This window comes from Chlamydotis macqueenii, chromosome 2, assembly GCF_036417535.1.
Source record: "Chlamydotis macqueenii isolate bChlMac1 chromosome 2, bChlMac1.mat, whole genome shotgun sequence".
NCBI classification, from domain to species: Eukaryota; Metazoa; Chordata; class Aves; order Otidiformes; family Otididae; genus Chlamydotis; species Chlamydotis macqueenii.
The window spans coordinates 70,525,169-70,546,584 of NC_141557.1; the positions used below are offsets into that span (position 1 = coordinate 70,525,169).

The following is a 21,416-nucleotide window of genomic DNA, read 5'->3' on the forward strand; positions in this document are numbered from 1 at the left end:
GCTCAGAGGATGACTGATGCCAAAGATGTAAGAAGAAGATGAGATGAGCCCGGTAATTAGAGAAGGTTGAAATTTTTTAAAATCCTGTCATTGGAAAAAAAGAAATCCATACAACACCGGGGAGGATAAATCACAAATAATTAGGCAAATATTAGCTTTTAAACAGCTACACCCACCCACGATGGACAACAACACAATAACTTTTCTATAATGTGAGTTTCTTCTTAAGATCCGTCTGTTAGCAATTACATTATGTCTTTAAATCAGCAAGGCTGATATTTCATATAACATTTTTACTTTCTATTGTAACTTTGGATGTTCTCATTATTCAGATAAATTGCTATTAAAGAAAACAGATGTGCAGTCAAGTAGCTGAAGCAAGATTAGCACCTTCTGTGGCACAGGTGTACGGTAGTGCTCATCAGAAAAGTTCTGTGAGTGTTTGTGAAGGATTTAAACTGACCAGACCTCTTGCCAGTAACTGAGAGGGTGCTTTAGCTTGCATGGGGAGAGCAGAAGCCTATTGCAAAGCTTCCTAGCAGGTTGAAATGGCCACTTCTCATCATGGAGGTCCTTAGCTGTGCTGGGTCAGAGGCCAAGGTGCCACAGCTCCATGTGTGGCATGCTTTGTGGCCGGGGAGCCCCACGTCATGGGGGCTCTTACAAAGCAACTTGAGGCACACAGTTGGATGTTGCACAGAGTGACTAAAAGAAAAGGAGGCCCAGCAACAGCAAAGTATTCAAAATATTTTCTTGTTCAGTTTTTACAAGTAAAAGTATAAACACATGTGCGTGAGCGAGAACGCTATGACAGCGGATTATGACTGTTTTGGAGTCTTTACCCTCAATTTCCTCTTGCCACATTTACACTCTGAAATGCATGCATGTGGACCAGGATTCTTGTCACTCGTATATACATTCAGCCTGAGGAGCTGTAATCAGGCATTTAAATATTACAGGAGCAGTTTTTACATTGATTGCAGTGTCTCATTGGTGCTAATTTATTTGTATGTGATGTTAAATTCTTGAAATCAACCTTTCGGGTAGCTTCCAAATACATATTTTGTGATAAAAACTAAAGGCAAATGGAATGGGCTTTTTGGGGAACAGAGAAGGAGAGGAAAAAACAACAATGGCAAAAAACAAACAAAAAGCCTCAAAACCAAATGACAGTAATGGCATCTTTGTGTAAATATAACATTCTTCTGCAGTGTTTACAGTCCAAATGCTGGGGCACTGGAGAGGGTAAGCGATTGAAAGTGAGGCAAAACTCCCTTCGCTATTATTTACTATAAATGCCTGCTAGTTTTTACCTCATTGTCCAAACTGAATGCAAAACACCATGAAAATAAATAAGTTGAATTTACCAGAAAAAAAAAAAACACATTCCTTTACTTTTGCACTGGTGATGGTGCAAGTGATTGCGTCTGGTTTAAATGTTTGGGGTCTGACTCTCATTTATGTGTTCTGGCATCTTGACAAAGCTGTAGCATGGGTATAATGATGTGCCAGAGCTGTGTGAAAAGGCCTGAGTGTATAAAGAGCAAGGAATTTATGATTTTTGTACCTGACAGTGCCCTTTAAGCTAACCATGGAGAAACTCTGCTAATTCTGCAATATATTGCTTCATCTCTGGCCACTAAGGGTTACTATTGTAATTTGTTGAATATGTAATAGGATTTAGTGATGGATTAAGCTAAATGTTTGGCTTTAGAAGTTTTGTTTGTTGTTTTATTTTTCTTTATTTTCATGGAACAAGCCTCTTTTCTGCCTGCACAAAGAAGGTTGTACAGTTTAAACAAAACCTAATGGAAATTCTTGAATGAGGCAAAGAAGTTGCAGTTCAAATACATTCATTCTGTTTTTGTGGTGATGTGGCATCATCATGACTAGAGTTTGTTGTTTCTTCTTCTGGTTGATGTGTAGCCAGGCAAAGTTTCTGACTTAAAAGCTTAGGATTCAGACTCCCAGCCCAGGCTTTTTTGAGAATCATTATCACTGCAGTTGGGCAAGGAGACGCTTTATGGAACAAACAACCCAACAAAAATAAACAGAGAGCTCACAGTATTTTTTCATGTTTTCAACCCCATGACATTTTGTTTTTCCGTATCTATATTAAGCATGTGGAGTTGAAAGTTACCATAGGTCATAGGCTTTTGCTTATTTCCTGAAGGACTCTAATACTGTATTTCCTTTTATTCATAAGGGAGTAAAAGTTGTTTCAGAAGACAGTGCACAAACAACCATTTAAATAAACCCCCTAAATTCAGACTAATAACGATTCAGTCAAGTAGGATATGTCTTAAATGGATTACTAACGCATGTTTACCATCACATTAATCCTGTTCTAATTCAGTTCTTTCAGCTGGGAGTTTTCTTCTGTATTCTGGCCTGAATTTTTCTCACTTTAAAACTTGACTGTGGCTGAGGGAGAAAGAGAAGGGACACTTCTTGTTTCTGAAGATCATATACACACACATAATTTGCTTGTGCCAGGAAGCTGAACCTGCTGCTTCAAGAGTTCCTGGTGCCTTGCTATCACCTGCAGTACCTTTTCTGCTCTTTTCAGTGCAAGGTTATCACAGGAGAGGCTCTAGGTAGATATTTTTGTGGCCAGGCTGACAACAGTGCTGTAACCTGTCGCTGCTGCATGATTTTGTCAGATCAGACAGGATTCCCCTATCTGCACTGTTACCTCTGGAAGGCATTTTCATCTTGCACACAAGCCAGGGAGTTGTTGCATTTCGGCTGAAACAATCATAGAAAATACAAACCAGAACCATATCACTGCACTGCGTTATTCAAATGAGGGGTCAAATTACCCCCACTGATGTAAGCAGGGTTGCCAAGGTCTAAATGAAGACACAACTTGGCCAAAGGTCTGTTTCTAATGTGAGGTTTGAGGGGTGGTAGGTCTTGCATCTAATATCAAACAGCTGCAAGACAGTACCAGCTCCACTGGAAAATACACACGCATTTCTGAAAAAAAACCTCCCCAAACAAAAACATAAAACTCAACAACTCCAAATCTTAATACATTATTTAAACCTTGCCAGCATAAAACTGAAAGTATAATTGTTCATTATTGCCTGCTAGTTTAGTTTGTGTTCCCTGTATGAGATTATTTAGATCCATTAAAGCATACTAAGATATTTCAGTATAATGCTCATGCTCCTTCTCCCTCTGCTCCAACACACACCCCCAGACCCCTCAAGGGCCTTTACAAAAGTGCAAGCTCAGTTCTTGTATCAGTTGCACCCCTGTAGATCTGTGGCAGTGTCTCTGCATTTGCATTTGCTAACAGAAAGCAAGCTCAAGATGTGAATTGGGTGTACTCTTAGCATGAGCAAAAAGATAGCTCATTTATTAGTCCTTAGTTTAATTTTGCAGTGCAGCTTTTGGTGTCCTAAGATTAGATGAGAAGACGCTTTTATAACTATAATCACTCAGGAACTCAACTACAGACATACATAATAAATACGAATACATTGCTCAGAAATTAATGGCCAGCAAAGTATTCTTTTTCTGAATTGCTGCCAAGTTTCAAAACTGCGTGTGTCATCTTATCACGTACTATACATTAAGTGTTGGTCATGTAACTCAGATCTGCCCTATGGGTATTTTAAATTGCAAACATAACTTTTTGAAAACTATTGTAATTTTTTTTTTTTTATTTTGCTTGGTTTCTAAATCAACATAGTTGCTTCACACCAGTTCAATTGCTTTTACCTTATTCTTTGCCACTGCTAAATCCTTTACCTGAACAAGAAACAAAGATCAAGTAATTTGTTGGGTAGCTGAGCACCTAATGCTGTCTAAACTCTCTGTAAAATCTGTAGTAAATTTATGGTCCACCCTTTTTCTTTTTTCATATGTCACCGGCATAGAATTGGAACTTAATAGAGCTTGCAAGTTAGCCGTGAAAGAAACATGACTGTTTTTCCATCAGCTATTGGCAATAATAAACTTAAAACACTTAATAATAATAATAACAATCTCAAAATATTTGAATTTATACATCTATCTTCTGCTGTACAGCTGTAGTTTTGTAGTTCAGTTCATACCCTCCTGCTGTAGAACGTAGCTCTTAGTTTGGATGTAGTCCCTTTTACGACTTCTTTGAGGTTTCAGCCCATTGCAAGTCTTTCCTCCTGCCTGAGACTGACTGACTGTGCTGCATTGTAATGATGCTCGGTGCCTGTTTCCATTTCTTTTTTTCTTCCCACATAGTGACTGCCTCTATAAGCTGCCACTCTCTAAATTCCCAGATCACCAACGGGAATGTGAGGACATGAGGCAGTGTCGTGCCGCAGAATCTAATTGGGTTGCCTCTTTCTAGGATGATGGGAGAACATTTCAGGGACTTTTGAGAACATTTTTCTTATGTCACCTGTCTGAGTATTAGAAGCAGAAGATCGTTATGTGCAGATGAGAGCTTTAAATTTAAATAGATGGAATCACCTCTGAAAGTTATACGTAGATAAATGGATCAGTAAAGAGTCATGTATTACATGCAGAATGTATTTGTGAGGTACAAACCATCTGTGAGGAAAACAAATATAGAAAAGTTGATTTTTTTTTAGAAAAGAGAGCTGCAACATGTTAGAGCACAGAAGATTTAAGTAGTACTTCCAGCAATTCTGTTTCAATGAATTATTGTACATATATAAATCCATCTGCGCTGGAAGTTGCCATCTATTTAAAAAATATTAGTATTATCCCAGGAAAAGGAAACAAGATTGTGAAAATGATTATTAAACATCACACTTTAGGTTTTAAGATGGCTCCAGTTCAAAGGGACCAAACACAACCTAAATCTGGGAGGCAAATTAGCATTCTGTTGAACTGGCTTCTGTCAGACAGGACACTATAGCACTGGGCTGCTTTAAAATACGTCCACAATAACAATGTTGTCATCAGTCCATGTCCACAGGATGTCAAAGTCAAGATTTCTTTACAGCACAGGTAAAATGGGATCCTTCTACCATGGGAACAAAGTGGTTTCTGCTGCTGAGTTGCAGTTGGGATGGAGACTCCCACGCTACCTCAGCTCTTGCTGTCTCTGGAGGAGCAGCCCCAGCGCAGGGACCCTCCAGCCTGGTTTGCTAGTGCACTGCTGCAGGCAAAGTAGGCAGAGAAGCAAAACTCATCTCCCAGACATCTGTCTGCTTTGCTTACGCCTGGAGCTTGTCCTGCTTCAAGAAGGCAAATAGTTGGGGCAGACAGAGCAGTGCTTTTGATGGGTAATTGCTTACTAACATAGCCTGATCTTTAATTTTTAATGTTAACTAGAAATGCAAGGTACAGTCAGCTGGAAAGTGATTAAATAAAAGGAGGAGCCAAGCAGGATGGCTGATCCTTTGTAATGATGGGAAATGAATCATTAGTATGAATGAACAATGATTCATAAATATCACTTCCCAAGCTTAACACCCAAAAAAAATCCTGAAATACTTTTTTTTTTTCAATAATTTTTCTCAAAATATATTTTAACTTGACAAAAATCTAAGGAATCTTTATTCTCTGTCTGTTAAGACTCTTGAAGTCAATAGTCTTTTGGTAGTATTTCCATAAAACCAAACCAGCAAAATGTGCTTGAAATTGTAGATGTGCTGAGTGTTTTCCCATCTTTGAGTGGGGTTTACCCATCCCCATAAGACATGTAACAAGGAAAGGAGCCAGCAAAGAGCTGAGAAATAGTACAGAGTGTCCTGGTTGGAAACTCACACTTTTACATGTATCAAAAAATGGGCATGGTCAGTTGAATCAATTTGATTATTGAATCAATCAGTATACAGAAAGGAGCTTTTTGCTTTCTATCCTTGAAAAGTAACGGATAAATGCAATTAAGTGTTTACTAATTCTGCTGATTTAAAAGGCATTACACTGTTCTTGAGTGCACTTGCCCCTTTTCTCCTGGAATACTAAAACAATTTGGCTGATGTTTGTCTATGCTTAGCATTCTGTGGATTGATATGTTTTTCTACTAAGTTGGGGAAATGTTCTGGTTACAGTTAAGTAACATAAAATGTACAGATATCGTTCATTCCTGTGGTGCTGCCACTTACTCTAATTTTACTTGATCAAAGAAGCTACACCAGCATAAAAGTGGCAAAGTTGCAGTGAATCAAGCACGTATGCAAAGGAGAAAACATAATAGGTTTTAATGAGATATAAAGTTACTTTTGTGCATTGTCTAAACTGCTATACAGTGTACATTTTTCATTGACATTAAAGATTTATATAACATGATACAAATCCCACTGTAAGAGGCATAAAATTTACTTGGAACAAATGGGGAAAAGACATTAGATCTATATTTTTAAAACTCTCTTGTTGACTTTACTAATAATTTCCTCAAAGTTTGCCCTTTTGAAAGGAAACATCTCAGTTACAGGTGCTGTTTTTTTTGTATTCTCCCATGTAGTATAAGCATTGGCAGTTACGCGGGCCAAAATAATTATCAATTATCAATTATCATTGTTCATTTTTTTTTACAATATCTTCATTACAGAAAAAAAAATTAATATAAAATAGCAACATCTCTTATCAGTTCTGTAAGTGGAGAGGAAACCTGTCATCTGTTAAGCTATCAAAGTTGAATCAGAATCATTAGGGAGTAAACAGTCATCATTCTTTTCAGTATCTGCTGTCTGATGTAACGAGGATGGTGCACTGATACACCACTTACATTTCTTACAAGGCTTGTGAAAGGAGTCACTATCCAAGCAGAGCAAAAATTAGATACTGGTATAAAACTTTTAAAATTTAGACTTACAGTTTTGTTCATTTTACCAACCCAATGTCCTGCAGTTGCATGTCTTTGCTGTTGGAGTCTTCTGCACAGACTGAGCTGCCTTTTAATGAATTAGTTAAGACTAAGCAAATTAATTTGTTTGAGTTTCTTTCCCATGCTTTATCATTTATAACTTGTGATGTACTTCTTGTGGTAATACATGAGTGTAATATAAGATGCTTTCACATAAGGAAGAGACGCTACATTCCACTCCGTCATGGACTCAGGGCTCAAGTGATGCCAGCGTGATCTCCTGATCCATGTCTTTCCCAGGGCTCTCTTTTGCTGGCCCGTGTGTGATTGCTCATCAGTGCTCCCAGGGGATTTAATCTGGCCTACAACCTGACTCCTGTAAGTTCCTGAATGACATCCGTGAGAGAGGGCTGTCATGGACAAATTGCAGGGCAGCAGCAACCTTGTCTCAGCTGCCTGCTCCTCAGCTGCAGTTCTGGGCTCCTTGAAATTATTACTGCAAGCTGGGGCTGTGGGGAGTATCTGTACAATGCATCATGTTGCTTCATCTCAGGCTCACAGGGCAGATGTGTGCAGCAAGCCCTCTCTTCCTGGAGTTGGACCTCCTCTTTTATGTTGGGTGAGAGGTTCAACCACATGTCCTGGGAGGGAAGGCAGTATACAGTCCTTCTCTGCAGGTGGGTGAAGTGGCATTGTCCTCCTACTAGAAAATATGGTCACCAAGTCAGAAGTAGCAGGAGGAAAATGGGGCAGTGATTGTTTCTGAAGCTTATTAAGACACTGTGTTCAGGCAACATATATTTTATTTTAACTGGATCTTACTATGAGTAATATTTCCTAATTAACCACAGGGATGCATGGGCCTTGCAGACTGAAAGACTGAGCATAGGAAATGTCCCAGGTCTGTTTTTAATCAAATTCATGTTGTTGTGAATTGCTTGCTTTTGCAAAAAGTTTCAGGGGTAGCTGGTCTTAGGAATTACCCAGAGGGTATGAAGATACTCCCAGTTACATTCCTGTAACATCTCTGGAGCTGTACCTGCTTTTCTTAGGAAAGAATTGTTTCTACAGAATTAGTACATGCTTCTGAGTGGACATGGGAATGGTGGATGATCTCATTACCTCTATCCTCCTTATATCTCTTCTAAGGCTTTTCAGGCTCACCAGGGACTGTCTTTCCAGTCCATGTAGACCCTTGTGGGTCATGAATCTGGAAACTGAACTTTTGCACGCAGATGAAGATGGATTTGTAATAATGAAAACCTTCAGCTCTTGAAAAAGTTTTTTTTTTTAAATATTCCCTAATGGAAAATACTTATTTTCTTGTGTGAATCAGGCTAGGCTTTGACTGTGTAGGCAAACACACACCAGTGAAGAACTGGGGAGCTGTCAACACGTGCTCTGTGTTACAAATGCAGCAGGAATAGCTGTGTAGATGAGGACAGGGGCAAGCTGTGTGGTGATACAGATGAGAATATCAAGGAGGGAAGATGAAGAAATTGGTGTGTGGCTACCAAATTTACTCTGGGTCAGACCAGAGCTATGTGTTAGTGAACCCCACAGTCCAAAATAGGACAGAAAAGGGCAGCATTTAGCAGAGCTAATGCACAAGAGACTGTGACCGGAATACACATTTTATGATCTTTCTTTTTCATGGCAAATCCGTGTAACTAAACCTGTTACACCTAGGGGGTGCATAATGTTTTTCTGGCTTGTGGCTATTCCAAAACCAAGCATATGCCACTCGTTTGTGAAAAATAGGGAGTATCTACTTTAAATACAATTACAGTAATCAAAAACTCTTAAAATTGTGCTTGATTTTTAGTATAATAATTAAGCAATATTTTATTATATTAACAATAAAGTATGTGCATGTTTGTGTAGGTTTGAGTATTACATCCACACAGAAAAAAATAAGTTCTAAAGAGACTGGGAAAATTGGTAACCTTAATCAAAAGTCAAGATTTCCAAGATAAATCTGTCACTAAATTGATGGGATATTGAAGCGTCTGGTAGGATTGGATCTTGTTTGTACCTGAATTGTGGAGCAGAACTGTCTTTTTGTTCTGCACGTGAGTTCTTATGTCATCTCGCACAAGACAGGTCTCAGCCCACAGCCATGACATGGGAACGCTCCTGCAGTATCCAGTGCAGAAGGCTCGCTGCTTTGGCCCATACAACAACTGCCATTACTGAAAGAAGCTTCATGCTTCGAGATGAAGGTAAAGCAGACAGCGTGGAGGTCTTGACCAGCAGAGACACCCTGCAAGGGCCATGCCACAACTTTGTGGGTTGTCATCTCCTTCCACTCAAAAAAAAAAAAAAAAAAAGGCAAAAAGTCTTTTTTTTTGGGGGCTTGCTTACTTGTATTTGGGGATAAACTAGTGAGCAAAGCGCACTTTTGTGATACATCTTGGAGTCACTGATTGCACCACAAGTCAAAGTCTCTATGCTTATGAGGCTGTGCTGATGCACTAGTGTTGTGAGGAGCTCTGTGTAGTGGGCACCTGCTGAGCCAAAGATTTGAGATAAATAGCACCCATATTGATTTGCCTATAATGGAGTAGAAAAGAAAAATGTCCAGGTTTTGTTGCAGGTATTTTCATGGGGTATTAAATTGGTGGATTAGTTGCAAACAGCAGTACTGATAAAGTCTCCTGTCCATCTTGATGGTAGGGCCTTTCTATTAAAATGACACATAAATAACCTATTATGTCCCCCACCCATGGAAATTCAAATGCACCTGTCAACTTGATAAAGCACTTGCCTGGAGGGAAGCATTGTTTACATTTTCACTCCATTCTTCAAAAAAAGTGAGATTCTAATTATTTTTTCCCACTGTAAATTAATGCTGACTATGATGGTTAGCATATCTCTGTATTGTTATATCTGTGCAAAAGTTAAATAATAGAACTGATCCATCATGTATTATGCAATGTGCATTTTTATGACAGGCTTCCCTCTGATCTTATTATGCCTTTTTTTCATAAATACTTACTTTTTTTTTTTCCCAGCAGCTGGGGGAATCTTTGTTGACTGCTGGTTCAGAAGTTGAAATCTGTCCTGTGTGAAAAGGAAAATGCAATTTACATGTTTATCAGATGCTGATCTCTGCTATCTTCTGAGGAGGAAAAAATAAGGATATAAAAGTACACTCCATTAATAATAAGCTTCATTATAATAGACAATTTGTCACAGTACAGTAAACCATTTTTCTACAAACCAAGCACATCAAATTAAATAATACAATACAATTTTTTTTTTCTGGATATCTTAGACAGTAACTTTTAATTCAGGAAGGGCAAACTGGTTCAGGTGAAGTAAAATCTGAACAGAATCTTTCTTCCATGCATAAAATCATGCCACACCTTTGCCCAAAACTTGAGGCTAAACCATAAACCATTTGCATGGTTCCTAGCAGTTAGGTTTACTTTGTAATTTTTTTCTTTTTTTTGATGCGTTTCATGATTTCCACTGAACTGAAGGCAGGATTGCTGAAATACCACAAAGGGGGCTGTTTTTGCAATACTGTGCTACAAGTGGGAAATACTATTCTTAACTATTTCTTAACTCAAGCAGCGAAGAAGGCATTGCTTATAGGCTCTTGGTATGCTCAGAGAACCCCAGGAGACTGCCTGATCTTGCAAGTTCTTTTGACAAGTTTTACAGACCCAACTGGTTGCATACCCTGTTGAAGGCTTATGCAAACTGCCCTGAACCTTACACCCTTTGTCTACTTGCTACAATAGATTTCTACTTCTAGATTTATAGAGAAGCCTCAGTGACAGGCATGGTTAAAATGTTTGCAAGATCCAAAAATAAAACCTTAGTGCAGAAAAAGGAAGGCATTAACTGACAAGGAAATAAATGCCTTAGCAATTGAGGCATTATTGGATTGGTTCTGTTGAGCTTGCAATTGGGCTGCTGGCCCTGTGGAGGTGGAAAGAAGATCCTTGAGATGAAGATGGCAGAGGGGATGGGATGGGAATGGTGAATGCCAATCTTAACCACAAAGGAAGACCTGAACCTTTGTGGTCTTCATTTTCTTTCTTCCTTTCTTTTCTACAATGAAATCAGCATTTGTTTTACTGACATGCAAATATGCCAAGCCCTTCCTCTACTCTCTGCTCTGCCTGGAAGATGGTTGTGAAACTTTTTTCCTGCAGTTCTCCCTCCACGGCCTACCTCTGCAGTGCTGTCTGCATGAAAGTAGCTAATTAGTGGTGATTATTTGGAAAAACAAATAAGGTAATTTAGGGACAATTGAAGCAAGTAGCCACATATATGTGCTAATACAGCTAGTGCTGTCATCTCACCATAGGGTGTTAACTCTTTGTTCTTCAGGCAGACCATTTCTACCTGTCTGTACAGCAGCTGGAGCGATGGGGCCACAGTGTGAGTGAGAGTTTCTAGATGCCTCTGTGGTAAATCTGTTTGCTGAAAATTAATATCCATGATGGAGTAGTCAGGATACTCATTAGGACTATTGAAGATCAGAGAAAAATTGCAGTATTTCTAAAGTAGAGAAACCACCCTTTATGGGTTTTCATATATATTTTACCAAAAGTGTGGAAGTTTGCTTTCTGATTTCACCTTGGTTGAGTGAAATCCAGACTTGGTCAGGTATCCAACAAAAGGCACCATCAACAAGAGCACAGTTTGCACTGTGCTCTATCACACTTATCCAAGGATACACAATTACTGTGTCGTCACAAGAGGAAATTTTCTGAAGCTGGAGAAGATGCACCTAGAAGCCAGTGGTCTAATGTATTCTTTAAGTTCTTATCTGATACATGCTCATGCAGTGATTCAGATCTAAAAATGTTATTTAGCTGCCAGGAACAGATCTGTCCATCTGACATAAGTTACACGTGAGTGAAAGCATGTCTCATACCCAGATATGCATCTTCTATGCACATAATCTTGGACATGGTAAATGAAAACTGTGAACCTTATTTTCCATGCTAAGACACATGGAAAATAAGGAGATGATTGGTGACAGCCAACATGGCTTCACTAATGACAAATCATGCCTGACCAGTTTGGTGTCCTTCTAAGACTGGGTTACAGCGTTGGTGGATAAGGGAAAAGCAACTGACGTAATCTATCTGGACTTGTGCAAAGCATTTGACAGTGTCCCACACAACATCCTTATCTCTAAACTGGAGAGATGTGGATTTGATGTTTGGACCACTCAGTGGTGCTGGATGGTCACACTTGAAGTGTTGCGGTCAACAGCTTGATGAGTGGAGTCTCCGAGTGGAGACCAGTGATGAGTGGTGCTCCTCAGGGGTTGGTATTGAGACCAGCCCTGTTTAATATCTTTGTTAGCAGCATGGATAGTGGGAATGAGTGCACCTTCTGCAAGTTTGCCAACGAAACCAAGCTGTGTGGTGCCATTGACACACTGGAGGGAAGGGATGCCATCCAGAGGCAACCCTTGACAGGCTTGAGAGGTGGGCCTATGCAAACCTCATGAAATTCAACCAGGCCAAGAGCAAGATCCTGCACATGGATCGAGGCAATCCCAAACACAAATACAGGCTGGGCGGAGAATGGATCGAGAGCAGTTCTGAGGAGAAAGACTTGGGTGTGTTGGTTGGGGAAAAGCTCAACATGAGCTGGCAATGTACACTTGCAGCCCAAAAAGCCACCCATATCCTGGGCTACATCAAAAGAAGCATGATCAGCAGGTCAGGGGAAGTGATTCTGCCCCTCTATTCTGCTCTCATGAAACCCCACCTGGAGTACCTGCATTCAGCTTTGGGGCTCCCAGCATAAGAAGGACATGGACCTGTTGGAGGGAGTCCAGAAGAGGCCTACAAAGAGGATCAGAGGGCTGGAGCACCTCTCCCATGAAGACAGGCTGAGAGAGTTGGGGTTGTTCAGCCTGGAAAAGAGAAGGCTCCAAGGAGACCTTTTAGCAGCCTTCCAGTACCTAAAAGGGGCCTGCAGGAAAACTAGGTAGGGACTTTCGACAAGGGCAGGTAGTGGTAGAACAAGGGGTAATGGCTTTAAACTGGAAAGAGGGTAGATTTAGATTAGACATAAGGAAGAAGTTCTTTACCATGAGGGTGGTGGAACACTGGAACAGGTCACCCAGAGAAGTTTTGAATGCCCCGTTCCTGGAAGTGTTCAAGGCCTGGTTGGATGGGACTTTGAGCAACCTAGTCTAGTGGAAGTTGTCCTTGCCCAGGGCATGGGAGTTGTAACTAAATGATCTTTAAGGTCCCTTCCAACCCAAATTGTTCTATGATTCTATGAACACAGACTTATTTCTTTTAACTATCTTTTCTTTTTAATCTGTTCCAAACAGTAAAAGTCTAAGATAAAATGTTCACTGCAAATAGATTAATTGACAAACTTAGCTCCTTTGTTTTCTGTTTACAGATTCTTTTTGAACCACATTGTTTTTCTATGGATCTGTGTCGTAGTTCAGCCCTGATCAGGACTAGACTACGCAGTCTCTCTCTCCCCCACTCTCCAAGAGAATAGGGAGAGATAATATAAGAAAAAACGGCTCGAGGTTTGAGATAAGGACAGGGAGAAAATCCTCAAAGTTACCGTTATGGGCAAAACAGACCCGACGGGGAAAACTATTCATTTATTACGAAAAACAGCAGGATAATGAGGCAGAGAACAAGATAACCTCCCTCCACCCCTCCCTCTTCCCAAGCTTAACATTATCTCTACTACCTTTCCCTCCCGAGCGGCACAGGGGGGAAGAGGGAATGGGGGTTGCAGTCAGTTCATCACGTGTTGTTTCACGCCGCTGCTTCATGGTTGGGGGAAGAACTCCTCACATACCTCCCCTGTTCTGTTGTGGGGTCCCACCCATACGCCACAGTCCTTCATGAAACTGCTCCGGCGTGGGTCATCTCTTCCACAGGGTGCAGTCCCTCCAGAACAGCTGCCCCAGAGGGCCCTCCATGGGCCACAGCCACCTTCAGGCATCCACCTCCCTTGATGTGGGGTCCTTCACAGGCTCCAAGTGGATCTGTGCTCCTCCGTGGACCTCCATGGGCTGCAGGGGGACAACCTGCTCCACCATGGTCGTCACCACAGGCTGCAGGGGAATCTTGGCCAGGAGCCACATTACTCCTCCCCCTCCTTCTTCATTGACCTTGGCGTCTCCAGCCGTTCCTTTCACAAGAAAAGTTCTTCACAACAGGCTGGTAGATGCCTCTCAGAATCTCTTCATATCATCCAGCTCATCTCCTCTCCACTTCTTGCAGCTAGGCCGGGCCAAGTTGGGCCCAGTCAGCCGCCTGGCGAGAGGCCAGAGGGTGAGGCCTGCAAGGCCCATGAGGCCTGCGCCTCCCCTTCTGTGCCTCTGCCTCCACTCAGCGTCTTCATATCTTCTCTTCTCTTTTTTTTTCCTGTTTTCCCTTTCTTAAATACATTATCGCAGAGGCGTTATCATGGAACATTCTGCTACCAATCGGCTTGGCCTTGGCCAGCAGCGAGTCCGCCCTAGGCCCAGCCGAGTCCACTGAGCAAAAGGGGAGCAACTTCTAGCAGTTTCCTACAGAAGCTACCACCTTAGCACCCCCCCACCCCCCCCCCACCCCTAAACAAAACCACAACAATCTGTTAGGGCTATTTTCACAAAATTTTGCAAAATGTTTTCTGTGGGCAAATTTTATCCCATAAGATGAACTGCTCTGTTGATCTTCATCTATTTACTATTTATTGTTTCTGGTGTATGTTTGGTCACCAAAGTCATATAGTATTTTTTCTGCTTTCTGACTGCATTACATTTGTAAACAGATGAGTAATGAATAACAAATGTTGATGAGCAGATAATGAATAACAGACACTCTTATTTACATAGATATGCCCTTGTATGCATTAAAGTCCTGACTTCCATAGGGAAAATAGCTTTTTCTAAACACTTTGTATATAAAATGCTGTCTGTCTGAAGTTACTGAAGATGCTTTCTTAAGTAACTGATTCCAGCATCCCTTATAAATTTGGGAAATGAGGTGTGGAGAGAGATTTCTCCTACCCATCTGAACCAAACCCGTTCTGGGCTTGGAACAGAGCAAGATTCTGTGGAGCAGGAAGGGAATGTATTTTATCTTCTTTCCTTACGGCAAATCAATGGACAAAGGCACTGCTATGCACAAGGAAATGCAAGAAAGCTGTGGCCTTTAATTTTCACTCATTAAAGTTTTTGCTCAATTGAATATCAGTTTTCCCTGACTTAATACTTAAGATGACATTTTTAACCAAATTTCTTATTGTTTAGAAGAATCTATTTCTACATTTGTATATTATTTATGGATAACTCAAGTGTGGAGACTTAAAACCATGTAAGACTTAGATCTGAAATGATGGGATGGTAAGCAGCAGGCTAGACTAGCAATGGATTCATGGTGGCTAAGAAATATGTAACTGTATTTTGTAACATCTAAAAGCAGGAGATCAAAATCATCTAGAAAAGATCTGCATTGCTGTTCATTTGGGCATATCCATAAACATGATGCTATTGCAATTCAAGAACAAAAAGACCCTCTGCTGTTTCCTAGTGTTACAATGCCGAGCAGCTTGCTATAAATCTATTCTGGGATTTCTCCTCAGTCATTTACAAAGAGGTTATTCTCTGTATATGGTTATTTTCATCATTCAGTCTGTCCATGTCAGTTTATTAAATAAATCAGGGAAGATTGTAACAATAGTGCTTCAGGCATTTGTAATTTGACTGAAATAAACAATTCCCAGATACTACTGGTCCATTATGTTGGTCCATTATGTTTACAAATAGGACGATTTAGAAACAAGTTATCTATCTGCAGAGTTACTACAGGCAGTTGTAGGTGGGGATATTGCACTGGTTTGAAGGTGTTTGCCGCTGATCCAGCTCAGTACGTCAGAGTACAACTGTTAAGTCACGTATGCCTGGCAGAGCTCCTCTGCCAACAGCAGACCAAAGGCCTTTGCTAACCCAAGACATTTACATGCTTCATTATTGCCCCAGGCACAGGAGTGCATTCTATCACTCCACCAAAGTAAGCTGTATATGTATAAATATGTGCATATACTTATATTTATACCGGATCTAGTTGAAGATGTCTCTTCTCCTTGCAGGGGAGTTGGACTAGATGACATTTAAAGGTCCCTTCCAACCCAAACTATTCTATGATTCTGTGATTTAGGATTAAATATGAGGGGCATTGGTGTAACTGGTCATGACTTTTTCATGACGGTGTGACTTTTGGCAGTCCTAATGGATTCTCTTGTTCATGCCTTTGCTTTCCGTTTCTCCAATTTCACAATTTATTCAAACTGAGTTCATTTTAACTTTTTATACTCCATCCTTCCTGCAATGTCTTGAAAATCTTCCACATTGTCACAGTTAGTTCTGCATGAGGTTCAGTAGTAGCCTCACCTGGAACTGATTGCCACCAAGGTGCCTTAACACGGGCAGCAAGAGTGTTTTTAGGCATGTTTGTGTAAATTCTTCTTTTCTTGGAGTTGCTAGCAAGGTTTTTAGCAATTGCATGTCAGAAATGGAGTTTGCAATACTTAAGGGATGCTGAGCTTCCCTTGGAGGTTAATACTAGCCAACTTTTGGGTTTTTTTTAATTGTAGAGCTGCACCGGTTTAGCAAAGATTGCCTCCAGGACAGCAATTCCCATATTTACAACTCTCACCACAGAAAATGCACTTACCATGTTTATGAAAGTTACTTGAAGTAAATACAGCACACTCAACTTTTGATGCCTTTTTTTTTATAGAATTTCAACACTTTTGCCCTTTTTCCCAAAGTTAACAGCTTGTAATTTTCACTAATTATTTGTCATGACTAGCTCGCAGTTCTGCCTATTCTCAGTTGGTTGGTTTGGTCCATATTGCTCATTTTATGCATTTTCGTTGAATACTACTTTCAAAAAAATTTTAAACATTTTGCAATGCATAAAGCTGGAATTGATTCACATGACATTGCTAGTAATAATGTTGCAAGCAGTTAAGAATCACTGATACTCATAATAAAGTGTTTGGATACACATGGATATGTATATTTCTCAGCTTTTAAAAGATATTTTTAGGTTAATGTCTTTTTTTAAGGTCCTAAAAGTCAGTCTCCCACTCATTCCCAATGTAGCTCAGAAAATCTGAGGAATTATTTTTTCCTTTCTTCTTTTACAAAAGCTGTCAAACAATAGAAAATCTCATTTTAAAAACCTTTACACAGTAGCACGGCTTTTTCTGTACCCTGACCTTGAAAATATTAATTGACTGTGTTTAATGTGTGTAATATATTTATAAATATACATTTAGTAATATATTTGTATATAAAATGTTATCGTGTTCTACTTCAATAACATATTTCTATACACTTGGTATGGCATGATATAGTTATACAACAAAGTACATTTGTATTTTTACTTACAAATGTATTTTTGTCTTTTGTTCTAGGTTATGTACTGTAATTTCCAAAGGGTGACGTAATTTACCTTCTTTGTACGAGAAACACATTCCATTCCTTTAAAAATCAGTGTATTTTTACGTCACACTGTACGTTAAAGAAGCAGTGACTGAAATCATTGTTGTCAAGGAAGAATGTATTAAAATTATTAATAAGACTTAAACCCACATGAGACTTACTGAATCATCTGATCTGACCTAAATTTATGACCCTTCCTCCCAGTTCCTACTTTTGCATGCTTGCACAAAGACAGGAGCATTGAAAGGAGAAAAAGCCAATAAAGACCAATGAAAACTGTGTATTTGTGTTAGGCCGATGTAACATTTTGTTATAGTAATATAAACAAATAAAATAAGGGCATTCACATCAGACCTCATTTCAAACTGAACTATTATAAAGCGATTAACAGCCTCACACTCCTGCTTTAATTAAGTTATGTTGTGAAATATCCAGCATTTGAACCTGTTCCGGCCTGCCTCTTTTATCATTGAATTACCATCCTTAATGTGTTTTTCTTCTGAAAGATGAATTTCATTTAAGGATTACTGTACACGGCTCTGGCATTTTGTGGTTTCTTGTCAGCCCTTGTGAATCTAGATCATAGCTAACTTCAGTTCCTCTGACATGTCCTATATGCACAGTCTCTTGACTAGCCTGTCTCAGTGGATTTATTAACTCACATTGTATTCCTGTAGAAATGAATGGACATTTTTGATTAACTTAATGATAGAAATTTCAGATGACAGTAGAGTTTACTTTTGGAGCTTACTTCAGGTTATGTAGGCCACAGGAGCTCTCTAGTGACCTATCACTTCACAGAAATGTGTTTTGAAAATTTCAATGCAGTGGACGTTCATCTGCCAAATACTTTAAGATGGAGCTAGCAAGGAGGGAATTGAACAGCCCTTCAGAGCTGGGGTGTCTAAGTCCACAGCTACCTCCAGCACTCCTCTTTCCTTTTCCAGGGTTGGTTTTCAGCTGCTACATCCCACTGCATATTGCAGAGTTTGCCTTCAGGCAAATTCATGCTACCAGATGACTTTGAGGAAGGGTGAATGAGTGATGCTCCAGCCAAGTATCCCATTTTCCTCCTTTCTACTTCTGATTACCCCGGCCCCAGGTAATGCAACTTAGCACAGCACCATCAGTTTTGGTGGTGTTTTTAAACTCTAAGTTTTCTGATGATGAGGCTGTACTTTTAGGGAGGGGAGTACACACCAATCAATATTGTCACATTCTCTTGGCTAGTCACGTAAGTGTCCTTAGAGGGAGTTTGCCAGATCTTGAAATGTGACAACAGATCTGGTGGGGTTGTTAACGCCCACTGCCCTGCAGATCTATCTGCTCTCGGGGTGGGTGGCAAGGCAGAGGCTCCTGATGTCGTACCTGGTCCCATATGTATATGGAACAACCCAGAGCTGGGAACTCCTGAAGGAGGTCTTTGCCCTGGCAGGCACAAAGGTTTGAGTGACGTGGCTCTGGCTTCCAGCATGGTAATTATATGCTGTAAATTACTCTCAGCTCTGGCACTGATTGAAAATATGTGTGGTAATTTACTTGTGTGAAGGTAGTCTAAGGTCCTTGCTGTCCTCTGTGCTGGACAAGTAAGCATGTATTTCCCTCCAGAGCTCACAGCTCAAATGGGCAAAACAGAGCTGCAGAGAAGGATACAGTGTTCACAGTGAATGACCCGTGGCTTGCAAGACACATGGTAAATAAACCCCCCTACTTGTTGGTAGGGACAAACACAAAAGGACAAGCAGATTTAATGAAAGTGAGCTAAGATGAAGGTCTTAGAGAAGAAGGAGGGGAATGTGTGGGATTGATTCAGGAGGGAAGAAAACACTCTGAAGAAAGCAAGCAAGCAGTACAGGGGAAAATGCATCTAGCATAAAAGGAGGATCACGACAGAGTTCATCCCGTGTGCTGTGTGGATCCCCTGCAGACTGAGCCTGTCCCAGCCATTTCTCTTCCCTAAGTCATAGATCAGGGAGAGGACACAATGCAGGGAAGGGTTTGGTGCTCCTGACTGGACAGGTCAGAGCTCTTGGTTCTGAAAACACTGGGATGAGAGAGGAAGGTAACCGTGGTGGGGTCTTTGTTCCCATTTCAAGAGCTGCGGTGTGGCAGCTTTTGCAGCTGCTTGTCCCTGCTTTGGCCAGCAGTGTCCCAACAAAAGCTGCCTTTCCACTGTCATGAGAGCTTTAGCCACCTTAATTCTTACGGAGCCACTGCCTACGGCAGGCGCATAAGACATGTTTCTGTTGTAGGCACAAGAAAATGCAGGGCTTGTTCTGTCTTTGTAGGTGCTGTGTGTTCCTAGCAAGTTGTTCTGAACAAAAGCCTTTTAACCCCAGAGACTTTGGTGTGGGAAATTCAGATTGTGCATATTTTACCTTAAATTTCAGATTACCTTTCCTTGTTTTAAAATGTATGAAATTGTTTAGGACTGATGCAAATGAAAGCTGGCACTAAAATGATGTTTCCTATTGTTCTGTCACTCCTGGAAAAGAGTTGGAGATAATTTCCAGTGCGTGTTCTTGCTTTCTTAACTCACCTAAAACCAATCTTCTTCTAAGGCAGTTGCTCAGAATAGCAGCATGCGCGTCAGGATTGTGGCGTTGGCACACTGTGCTGGTTATGGGATTCCTCATAATGCGTAAGAACAGCTGAGGAAAAGTGAACTGAAACACGAGCAAACTGAGCTAAATCTAACTGTTCCCAAGTGGGAGGAAAAAATTGTATCTGATGATTTTGGGATCTCTTGTAAGAATCTGAGCTCTTCATTTCAGCAAAAAGAAAACGCAAAACTGTGCAAAAGAAGGTTTTGATGCACCTGTCTTAATGCACGCTGAAAGAAAAGGCATGTGCTAGACCAGCAAAAAAGCTTTTTCCTCTGCATTAAGTATAAGAGTTTGAGAAGTGCTTAGCAGTTTATTGTAAGGATATAACAATATCAGAAATCCCTTCCTGCTGTAAATAGGGGTAGCATCTCATGGGAGAAAATAAGTGAGGCAAAAGTCTTGCGAAAGTGAAGGGTTAAAAAGCTTGCACTTCAGTGGGAGTATAAAAATAATGCTTCTCATCATCAGTTCTAGTTAAGGATAAGGGGTGCTTAAACTGTGTGCTACGATCCATCGGAAGTCTTGAATTCTGCTCAGCCTGTGTAAAGAATTACCATGAAAAGGTTAAATGGAAATTCCGACTGACACTGGGAGGAGGTACAAAACCTACCCAAGCAAATGTGTTTAGAGCAAACCAGGAAACTAGGTAACTGTGTCAATAAACTAGCTTTATACAGCACGCTAAAATACACCTTATTTGCTCTGCCTCATCTACAATTCCGTTAGCAGCACAAGGTTATTTTAATACTATACAGAGATCAGAGATTAAAAAGTGCTTGTGGGTAGAGGCACAAAGGCTTCTCAGAGAGAAATACAAATACTCGTTCATGAAATCCTCGGAAAGCTTTCTTTTTTTTTAATCAGCATTGCCATTTTATTGTTTAACCTACCCTGCTTGATCTCCCTACTTTTGGTTAATACGGGAGTCAATTACAGCTTCATCTGTGCAGAATTAACTTTATAGAATATACACTGGGGATTTCTCTATCTCCTCTATTTAGATCTATGTCATAAAAAAATATGTAGTAGAGAACTGTGTTCAAGCACTGCATATGGCACAGGCTTTGCAGATTTATTGTAAAATCGTTTAAAATCGGTTAAGCTTTTGCCAGAAGTTAATTAAATATGTTCCTTTGGTGGGGGGTGGTGGGGGGGGAGACTCTCTGTGTGCGTGTGTTTAGGGGGAGGGGGGCCCTTCTGTCTCACTAGGTGGCAGTGTCTGATTACATCTGGAAGGACCCCGCCGGCAAGCCCGGTGTCTCCAGCTGTGACCTCCAGGAGCAGCGGGATGAAATCCCTGACTCCGCGGCGACCTGGGGAGGTAGCACCACCGTTCAGCTCTCCATCTACACGCTTCACCTCAGCGGCTTCCAGCAGCTCTACCGGCGCTTCCTCAGGCTGCCGGATGGGGCGATCGTGGAGGTAGGTCCAAGCCGAGTCCTCACTGGCGAGGTCTGGAGGCAAAGGGGTGCACTTCAGAGGCGGGCTGGCGTCAAAAGGGGGAAAATAGACCCGCCTGACCCTCCACAAAATATGCGCTGAAGTCTTCCGTAGGAAGACCTCGCTCCTAAACAGTAGTGTAAAATCAATG

General features: G+C 40.7%; 1 protein-coding gene across 1 annotated transcript in view; it reads left to right on the plus strand.

Moving 5' to 3' along the window:
- LOC104477431 (uncharacterized) overlaps positions 1-21,416 on the plus strand; it is a 124,926-nt gene that overhangs the window by 92,298 nt on the left and 11,212 nt on the right. The window contains exon 9 of the mRNA XM_086741480.1: positions 21,035-21,247. Within this exon, the coding sequence (XP_086597606.1) occupies positions 21,035-21,247 (213 nt within the window). The remainder of the gene's footprint in view (positions 1-21,034; positions 21,248-21,416) is intronic.